Genomic DNA, 11,311 nt, shown 5'->3' on the forward strand with positions numbered 1-11,311 from the left:
AGAGCATCTGGCATCATTTACTTTTGGAGTGTGCAAAGTTAGGTATAATCATTTAAAAATAGACCAATTTTACCACTCTCGCTCATGGAAGAAAAAACCAGACCGAACTAGCTAGTTTAACTGAAAAACTAGCTAGTGGTCTAGTTTGGCTCAAGGGCTAAACTAGTCAAATATTGAACCAGCATCAAACTGGTATGAACCAGTTATAAACCGGTTTGGATAATTATGTTGCTATTGATCCTATTTTTTCTCATTTAACTCCTAATATCTGAATTACTAGAGATTTAAATGAATTTTAATGATGATTTTGGTATTAATAATTATTAATTTTAGTTATTAAAAAATCATAAAGATCAAAATTCTCAATGTTATTTTGCCTTGTTATTGTTACAATCAAACTATTATTGTATTTCTTTATATTTTGTTATTAGTGATCGTTAATGTTGTTATATTTTTTTATTTTTAATTAAATTATATTATTTTAATATGACTGTTTTGATTCTGAGTTAATCATGATCTAACCCATTGACCCTTGAACCACTACCTCAACTAGTTTAGTATTAGGTCTGATTTTTTGTTCCTTGCTCTCACTAACTACCCTTAACGCCGTCTCTTTCTTCTTATGTGGGACCTACTCATGTTATAGCTGGTTGGCTCTCTTCCCTTTCTCTTTCATCTAATCTTCATTTCCACCACACCTGTCATGCTATCACTCACACATACACTCTCTCTCTATCAAACTTCCTTTCTTTTTTTGTGCCTCTTGCTTTTTCTCTCTCACTCCATTGTTTTCATAATTTCCCTCTATATTATAAGGGTTTGATGAGCCCCCTATATTATAAGGGTTAAGATGTAAAAATATCCATAAACTTTTCTCAAAAGTGTGCCTAACACCATATACTTTTCTTATGTGTAAATCTACCGATGCAAGTTAAAAATATGTGCAAAACTACCAAAACCATTAAAATGACTTAACCACCCACAACATTATTCTAAAAGGACCTAAAGAGCCCTAATTAATAAAAACACACTCTCCTTTTTCAAATTCCATTTCTCCTCATCTTAAGAAACCCAGAACATCAGGCTCTTCTTTTAAACATAGTCAACACAATCACTACGGCATCAAATAAATTAGATTCAAAAGCATGAAAAAAATAAGAAAAGAGATCAAAACACTAACAATGCTCTTTCCTTCCTCCAATCCTCCCTATCACTATTACAAGATAGAAGAATGGCAAACAGAAAGATGAAAGCATGAAATAAGTTGAAAACCATATTATGGCAAGTATTGTTATATGGATAAGCACAGTCAATAACTCTAATAGCATCCCTATTGAGATACTAGTCTCTAACAGCATTGCTTATACTCCCTTCAATCATCATAGCATCAAAGAGGATGACCTCTCTCCTCTCATGAAACCAATTAGCGTCCTCTACTCCTCCATTGAACTCATTCTCTGTAGACCCAGCAAGCACGGCCTTCCTTGATGTAGCCTCTAAGCTCCTCCCTCATCACCACCACCGCCAAGCTCCTTCAAACTTTCTCTATTCTCAAGTTAATGTGACCACACACAAGCTTTTCAGATCTCACCACTGTGATCACCAAGCTCCTCCAAGATTCCTCTACTCTCGTATCAATATGGCCATACACAAGCTTCTCCAGATCTTGTCATCACCACCACCTCTAAGATTCCTCTACTCTTATATCGATATGGCCACATATAAGTGACAATAGAAGTACGGGCGAGATGGGAGAGGGAGAGGGAGAGGGAGAAAAAGGGAGGGAGAGAGAATTGAGAGGTTGGGAAAAGAGAAGCAGATCAAAGGAAGGGAGTGAGATCAAGAGGTTGGATTTTTTAGGATGAGATGAATCAAGAGGTTAGGGGAGGAGAGTTTTTTTTTTTTTTTTTCAATTACATGTATTTCTGTCCTTTCAAAAGAATATTGTGGGCCCTACTGCTAAAAGTAACGGTAGTTAAGTCACTTTAACGGTTTTGATATTTTTACACCTATTTTAAACTTCCATTAGTAGATTTACACCCTAGAAAATATATGGTGTTAAATGCACTTTTGGAAAAAAAAAATTGATCGATATTTTTACACTTTAATCTTTTATTAAATTGTCTTATACGGAAGGGCATATTGGATTATTGGTTAATCATATAAAAGAACACCACACAACACCATTCCTTTCCGGGGTTTCTAGAAACAGAGTATCATTGGTACTAATACTGTCATACACAGACTCACCCCACGCTGGCCAAAAAAAAAAAAAATACACAAGCTAATTCCCTCTCCCCCCTTATGCGCCCACAAAGACTTGGCTGCTCTGTCCACGTATGCAGTTGAAGGGGGCCACTTAAGAGCGTCAAATGACTACCTTTCTCAACTACTCACATTTGTCCACGTCATCAGGCCCATCGTCACGTGCCATGAGATCAAGCTGTTCCTCCACATGACACACTCCTGGTTGCAATTCCCTAACTCCCTAACACCCAACCAAGCCAAGTATTCTTGTTCAGATTGGTTTTTGAGTTAAGGGAAATTAAAATATTTTTTTCAATTCTCTAAATTAATTTTTTATTTATTTATCACTGTAAAATATTTTTCAATAATAATTAATATTTTGATTGTTAAAAATTATTTTAAGGTAATTTTAGTACATCTAGTAACCACAAATATTTTTTTAGCAATACTTAATATTTTAAATTTAGAGTAATTGTTACTACTGTGAAAAATATTTTTAAGAACAAAATTGCACTAAAAAATTATTTTGAGATACTGAATATTACTAAAAGAATAATTTAGAACATTGCATGTAACTTAACCTTTAATTTGTTTTAAGTAATTTTACACTATAATATATAATTAAATATGTGATGGGAATCTTATCTCACAAAATCTGAAAAAAAAAACACTTATTTTAAACTAAACTAAACACACCCTAAATCCATCTATCAATTGTAACGTCCTCATGAAGAAGAAATGTGTTTAAGTATATTTTATTGGTAAGTTTTCTATTAACGCAGTCAAAAGATTTCAATTTGAATGTTGAGAATGTAGCATCATTAGCTAAATGTGTAATTTTAATCCTAATCTTATTTGTTAAATATAATTTTACTACTGATCTATTTTAGTGTGCAATTTTACTTCTGATGTGCATTTTTACCTCTGAGATTAGAGGTAAAATTGTACCACTAAAAAAGTCGGGATAAATTTGTACCGTTAGGATTAAAATTATATCTTTATCCTTAAATATTTGATGATAAAGTTTTATAACCTTCTGTGATCATATACAATTCCATTTAATTTAGACCCAATGAATCTTCCAATTGAAATGACATGAGTCATGGCTATGATCCCGTCTGTACATATTCATGTGATCTACGTAGCTGACTCGGAATCCATCACACATTCGGGGCCCCAAGTCAAGAGGATTTTCTATTAAAATTTTGAAAACTATAATTACTTCGTATGAAATGATATCTAAAACTGTACTTCGTTCAAAATATGAGATAAGTTTTGTTAAAAAGACTTCATTTTTTTAATTAGATGACATTCACTTTCACTTAAGTATTTAATAAGTTTTTTTTTCAATTTTATCCTTAGCATATATTCTCTTTTCTCTTTGATTCATTTATTAGATATTTTACTTATTCTCTTTATTAATAAGGTTATATTTTGAAAAAAATACATCTTTTGCGTATTTATTGTTTTAAATTGATTTTGACTATTTTCTTGATAAACATAAATAAATAAAATTTATCTTATATTTTAAACCAGATGGAGTATTTTTTATCTGTAATTGCTAATGACAACTGTACTTATTTTTAAAACATAAAGTTATTAATAACATTTTAGAAATATATTACTGAATTAAGAAAATAATTGCTTATTTCTAAGAAAATTACTTTGAAGGAATTGAAAGTAATGTTTAAAAATTTAATAGCAACCTTTTAAATTGTTTATTTTGTAAGAAAATTAATCATGAAAACTTATGGTATTTTTATGTCCGTCAGTGATAATTTTAAAATTTTAGTCTTTAGATATAATTTCTTAGAATTATTCCTTGATTATAATTTCGAAAGTTATTATCATCGTTTGAAAAGTTATAATTTAAAATAACTTTCTTTAAAGTAGTTCTTCCCATAAATGTTAAAATCAATCTAATATATTGAAGCATCATAAATCAATACAGGACTCTTGCGTAATTTTCAAATATACTACTTCCGATCCTTAATATAAGAGCTTTTGACTTTTAATTTAGTCCTAAATACAAAATCTCAATCTCTCTTTTATTTATTTATTTATTTATTTAAAGTAATTTTTATAGTAATTGCACATGTTAAAGATTCTATTGAATGATAGTTATAGCTAATACACATGACTAGCAAAAATATTCTGCCAAAGACAACACATGATTATTATAAATAACTAACTTAACAAACTTTCTTAATCTACTTAAATTAGTCAACTAGCTTTTATATTAAGGATCGGAGCGAGTAATATTTATGACTTGTAGATATATATATATGTGCAATTAATATATAAAAAAAGATGAATTTAATTAAATATTATATTTAAAATCAACTCAAACCTTTTAACTAATTCAAATATTTAGAATAGGAGGGTGTAATATTTTGTGGGACAAAAAACATCAGCTTACTAAGAACTTGTGTTTTGAAAGGAATTATAATTTTTTAAATTTTATGGCAAGGAAGCATTTGGTCCTTGCATGTAATTTTCTTCAAAATCTTAGGAATCGTGTCTAAGACGTGTTTGTGCGGGGCGTGTAAGAAAGAGTCACCCTCACACATCCTTTTTATTCACCTGTGTGCGGGACCAAGAAGTTGAGACTTCTTTTTGGTTTTTTGGTCAAAAGAAGTTGTGACTTTAGAATTGACAATTGACAATTGAGATCAAATTATTACTTATTATCCGTATCTCAAACTCATAATTCCAAAAATACATTAAATTGATAATTTTATAACCTTTATCCTATTAAAGAAAGAATGTTAAAAATATATTTTATATTTCCTCGCATTTATTATGTTCTCTCTCTGTGTCATTTATTAAGTTAATAAAAATAAAATTAGAAAAATTTATTAATTATTCTACAAATGTCTTATATTTAGGAATAAAAATTTTTTCTTATAAATAGGAAAATAATTATTAATCATTTATTTTTATTTATTTACGTATTTATTTTGCTTTTTTTGCTTTTTCTTTTTCCAACCACCATGAAACGCGGTCCGTCCAAATTGCCTGCAAATATAATTCCTCTCCTTCCCCGTTAAGAGCTCTGTTCCTCTCATTTTTCCTCATTCCTCTCTTGTTAGTCCCTCCTGTCTGAATTTCTCTCTGACTTCTAAACTTTTTTTAATTGTTCCAAAAAAAATGGGGGTTCGATTTTTCCGCTTAGTGTTCAATTCTTGTGGGTTCAAAATCTAATTGCGTTACGTTTCTGGGTATACTGTGTACAAATTGAAACGAAAAATTTTTCTGCTTGGAGGTTGAAGGGGAGAAAAAGGAACAAGAGAGAGAAAAAAGAAATCAATTTGAGAGATTCAATTTTTTTTTTGGCCTGACTTTGAGAGATTCAATTGCAAAAAATGGGTCTGGGAAATTGGGGGAAATAGTGTGTGATACAGTCGTGAAGAGAGAGCTTCGTGATTTCGGTGCCTAGATGAAGATGCCTGCGACGGAATTTCAAAGTTCGTCTCCTTCTTTAGCTCATTTTGGCCGCGCGCTTCTGAGTCTTCGTCGTGATCCCGTTCAAGTTCATTCAATGGAAGGGTCAGCTACGCCTCAGTATCGAAACTCTAATTTGGAGCAAGAACTTGAGTCATTTCAGAAACAGGTCAGTGACAAATTTTTGGATCTCTCTTCGGTAGGCCGGGATGATTTGCTTTCCCTTTCATGGATACGGAAGTTACTTGATTCCTTTATCTACCTTCACGAGGAATTTAGGTATATTCTTCATAATTATAGAGCTCTAGTGCTTAAACCTCCGGTTGATCGGATGATGAGTGATTTCTTTGAGCGGAGTGTGAAAGCTCTAGATGTGTGTAATGCGATACGAGATGGGATTGATCAGCTTCGGCAGTGGCAGAAGCTATTGGAGATTGTTCCCTGTGCGTTTGACAATCATAAGAGTATTGGTGAGGGCCAATTTCGTCGTGCCAAGAAGGCCCTCAATGAATTGGCAACTGGGATGCTTGATGATAAAGATTCTAATGCATCTCCAGCACAAAGAAACCGATCCTTCAGCCGCAACCCTGTTGGCAGGGATCATCATCATCATAATCATAGCCATCTTTCTACAGGTCCTTTTCGAACCCTTTCATGGAGTGTCTCTCGCAATTGGTCTGCTGCAAGGCAGCTTCAAGCAATTGGGAACAACTTGAATCCTCCAAGAGGAAATGATGTTGTGGCTTCTAATGGACTAGCAGTGGTCATTTTTACTATGAACTCGATTCTTCTATTTGTAATGTGGACCCTTGTTGCGGCTATTCCATGTCAAGACCGTGGACTCCTGGTTCATTTTTCTATTCCTAGGAGTTTTTCATGGGCAGCTCCATTACTGTCGATGAATGAATGGATTATGGATGAGTCCAGGAAGAGGGAGAGGAGAAACTCTTGTGGTTTGCTAAAAGAGATTCATCAAATTGAGAAATGTACTAGGGTGATGAATGAATTGGCTGCTTCGGTACATTTCCCATTGACGGAGGAGAAAGAAGGGGAGATCAGACAGAGAGTGCAGGAGGTTTCACAGGTTTGTGAAGCTTTGAAAGATGGACTCGACCCCTTGGAGCGCCATGTGAGGGAGGTATTTCAGAACATTGTGCAAAGCCAAACCGAGAGGCTTGACGCTCTAGGTAGGCCAAACCATCATGAATCTTGAGAGCAACATCTTGTACTCATCATTTGGTCCGGGTCTTTAAAAAATGCAAGTGGGAGCAATATCCTGATTTTGCTTCCAAGGAGCTGCAAAAGGTAAATATGATGAGGTAAACAATAGAAGAAAAAAGGAAGGGATGAAGACTGGGAAGCAAGATTATTCAAAATGAGAAATATGCCAATAACGGGAAGGGGGAGGGGGAGGTTTCTCGTATCTGAAAACTCCTAAAATGTATAGATTTTAGGATATTTGAAGTAGTCATTTGATGTCCATTCTACTTGTCTTTCACCCTTGTTTGGCTTTTGCCTTGTCATGCTGATATAGTAATGAAATTTCTCAGTATATTGCTTCATCCTCGTTGTAGTTGATTTTGTCCATGAATATATGTACAAGTTGCAATTTACTTTTGGTTCCTATATTACTTTTGTTTTGCTCTTCTGTAAATTGATGTTTGAATAACATTGATATTAGTCAAGCATTTTCTTTCTTTATTCTTGTACCTACAATTTCTGTTGGGAAAAATGATCTAACAAAAAGTTTGTCATAACTTAGTCAGTGTTGTCAACTTTATTGACATTGTATTCAAGAGTCTGTTTTCATTCTGAAATGCTCTACCAAAAAATGGGAAATCACATGGGAAAATTCAGAATTCGCCCTTTACACCATCAGTGAGAATTTTCCAACTGAACATTGTGCAATTCCATTGATGATTTGATTGGGTTGCTAATTTGTGACTTTCCAATCAAGTCAATAAAGAGGCCTATTTCCAACTAAAATTGAGTAGATTTGTAAAGTGACATGAGCCAAACTTCTTGGTGACAAATTAATGTATTCTTGATTAAAAAAAATCCTTTTAATTAAAGCTTTTGAGGTATTTGCCATTTTGGATAAAACTATACATGTTTTTCCATGCACAAAAATCAGTCAATTCTGCAAATCTTTCATTATCTGTTCTTTTTTTATTTATATAATCTATCCCCGTACAATCTTGCTTGCACATGTGGCGTCTGCAGAAATTTTTTGCTTTACAACCAAACTATTTCTTTCCAGCTCAATGCAACATAGGCTTGATTCTTTCATTTGAAGGAGCTGAAAGACCACGTTTTGCATTGTAGAGTAAAGAAATAAACTTGCATTGGGATAATACACACTGCAAAGTATCCAAAGGTTAGCCCAACTCCCATCCCTTATAGGAAGTTAAGGTTTAGATCAGCTATTATAGACGTGCACTTTATAAAAGATAAAGTAGTTCAACACATGCCGACCAAAGTTAGTCCCGTTACTTAGGTCTCTTGGGTTAGTCCTCGGAATCTGACTCACCAAAAGTTTTTGCTATAAGAAGGCGACGGAAGGGGAAAAAAAGAAGTTCCATTGTCTTGAGGTGACAAATGGGGAAGAAAATTGAGGTTTTTGTAGCAGTTAGTTAGAATAAGTTGGGGGGTTCTGTCATGTGATGTTCAGATTTGTGTTAGAATGTAGTGGTTGTTATGTGAATTGGTCCTATTTCTCATGTTATGCTGTCTTTAAATACTGCTAGTACATTTATAGCCATTTAAATACTAATATGGTGATAACTAAATCTACTGAGCTAGGTTGTTTGACAAAAAAAAATTAATGAGAGTAATCCCTTAGGGTCCCGTTTGGTAGGAAGCATTAAAAATTAGATATAAGAATTGAGGTTAGGATTGAGAAAATCCATTAAAAGAGTATTTAATATAAGAGATTGCTTGTTATATGGAATTAAGCAAACCCATAAAGGTATGATTGGAGAATACAACTTCTCCCATGGTATTTTTCAATCCCACATATATGGATTTGACTAATCTGATATAGCAAGCAATTATTCATATGAAATACTATTTTAATAATTTTTCTCAATTACAATCCCAATCTCTATTCTTCATTGTCAGTGCTTCATACCAAACGGAACATAATACTTCATTGGAATTAATCCATTTTAAGGGACCATTTCAGAATTCTCATATTTCAGTGATACTTACATATATCTTTCTCTCTTGAAAAGGTCTCGAAAACAAAATGTTAATGTGCGGAATTAGAGTGAGTAATAATGGCTATTTGCATGGAACTAAATCATGCCGTTTAAAATTTGTTAGTTATTTTTACATTTTTAATTTATTAATATGTTGACGTTAATCTCTAAAAGTCATCGCAAAGAATAGTAAATTAGCAACAAAAATTTTTCATTACTAAGATCAAATTCCATCACTAATCTTAAAGATAGCCTATTTCAACTTAGGATCGATTAGCAAGTTAAAAATTCTGTCAGTGATTTATTTCTATTTTAACTATAATACCATCAACGATCCCGTCGCCGTGCCACGTATTTGTTGCATTCGTGCCCAAATTATATTTCAAATTCTAGACCCCATATACCTTCAAATCCTTTGCCCTTTTTTATCATTTGAGTTGAAATTAACGTACAGTCTTTATATATTTCTCAAGGAAAATTAATATGGAAATCCTAATAATTTAAGGGGAAATTTCACTGTAGGACCGCAGAAAACAAAAAATTTCAAAGAGCCCCCAAAATATTCTGAAATCTCACTGCAGGACCAAGGGGCCAATCTGATATTAATTCCATAAGCGAAATGACGCCACTGCCCCTCATTTTACTTCCGCTGAAATTTGAAAATAAGGCGAAAAAGCGACGGTCAAAAGTCCTCCCGCTCTCTCTCTATATGCGAACGAAACCCGTGTGCGAAAAGTGTTCCCTCTCCCGCTCTGCGAACGTGCAACCACTCTGGGAAAACTGCTGCGTCTCTCGGTCTGCGAACGTGCTACCACTCTACGAAAAATCTGCCCTCTCCCGACTGCGAACGTGCTACCTCTGTGGGAAGATTCCTGCCTCTCGCAATCTGCGAAAAGTGTTCGACGTGGCCCCCAAAAATTCCATCAGCTTCAATCTGCGGGTTCGTGGTAATCACTAGAAGCGGAAGGAGAATAAGAAGAGGCCGACAAAGGAGGAAACTTGCAAGGCTATCGACAAAGAAGGAAGAAGCAGGGCGAGAAGAAGTCACTGATTTCCATTTGGTAAGCTTCGCGGTCCCCGTTAAATGCAGTAGATTTCTTGGATTTTGTTTTCATGGTAGGTTAAGGAGGAATGACCCACTGAAAGGTGGGTGTGTTTGGTAATGACATTTAGGTTCTAACCCAGGAATGATTACCAATGTGTCACATAGTGTTCGGCCATTTCCCTGACTGCCCTTTAGCAAATGCTCCTGATTTAGTGAGCGAACGCTTGTGAGTGTAGCATGAAGAGTTTGTGTGGGGGCTAAGTAAGAAAGTTATTAATTATTTAGGGAAAAATTAGTGTTGGTAGTTAACTGCATTGCTATAGTGTTTGTAGGCATTTTGCAGGAATAAGGAAAAGAATTGGGAGGGGCAAATGTTGTCGTATGGATTAGGCAAATGAGTTTGTTTTGTTTGGTTTATCCCGTTGATTGTTGGAATGTGAGATTTTGTGGGCTAACAATGGGAGTTAGTCAATTGACGTGAAGAATTAGTTGACTAACCAGTTGCATGTGACAACCTCGTGTGCATATATCTGTCAACTTAGGCAATTTACACGAAGAATCAGTAAATTACCAGCTATGTTTGTTGGAATCTGATTTGTAGTGGCCTCACAAGGAAAATTAGGAAATTGACACGAGGAATTAGGGGTTTATCCAGTTAGCTTATGTCAAACAGTTTTCATGTTTCCGGGAATCTGTCAAGTTAGGAAATTTACATGGAGAATCAGTAAATTACCCACAAAGTTTGTGGGAATTTGGTGTGCAGTTGCCTGACAGGGAAAATTAGGCAATTGACACCACGAGTGAGCTGGATTTCCACTTAGCTTATGTGTAACTGTTTGATGCGTGGTGGACTGAGAAAGTTAGGAAATTTACCTCGAAAGTTAGTTAATTAACCACCTCTGCTGCATAATTGCATGTTTGTGGGAATGTGGTTTGCAGCGGCCTCACAGGGAAAATTAGGTGATTGAGACGAGCAATTAGGTGAATTTGCACTTAGCTTCTGTTTAAGTGGTTGATGTGTGGTGGACTCTGGAAGTTAGGGAATTTACATGAAAAATCAGTAAAGTAACAACTGGCAATTCAAAATTTCATGTTTGTTGGCATGTGATCCGTAGCGGGCCTCACAGGAGGAATTAGTCAATTGACACGAGGATTTAGGGGATTATCCGCGTAGCTCCTGTCTGACGGTTTCATATTTTTGTTGAATCTGTCAAGTTAGGAAATTTACATGGAGAATCAGTAAATTACCCACAAAGTTTGTGGGAATTTGGTGTGCAGTTGCCTGACAGGGAAAATTAGGCAATTGACACCACGAGTGAGCTGGATTTCCACTTAGCTTATGTGTAACTGTTTGATGCGTGGTGGACTGAGAAAG

At 34.6% G+C, this 11,311-nt stretch overlaps 1 protein-coding gene across 1 annotated transcript; it reads left to right on the forward strand.

Moving 5' to 3' along the window:
• The first annotated feature begins 5,332 nt into the window (after positions 1-5,332).
• LOC114716390 (uncharacterized) lies at positions 5,333-7,045 on the forward strand. Its single transcript, XM_028901392.1, has one exon. The coding sequence runs from the start codon at positions 5,687-5,689 to the stop codon at positions 6,902-6,904; it is 1,218 nt and encodes a 405-aa protein (XP_028757225.1). The 5' UTR covers positions 5,333-5,686; the 3' UTR covers positions 6,905-7,045.
• Positions 7,046-11,311: the final 4,266 nt, after the last annotated feature.

This window comes from Neltuma alba, unplaced genomic scaffold, assembly GCF_004799145.2.
Source record: "Neltuma alba isolate B1F8T4 unplaced genomic scaffold, ASM479914v2 tig00011654_pilon, whole genome shotgun sequence".
In the NCBI taxonomy this organism is placed as follows: Eukaryota; Viridiplantae; Streptophyta; class Magnoliopsida; order Fabales; family Fabaceae; genus Neltuma; species Neltuma alba.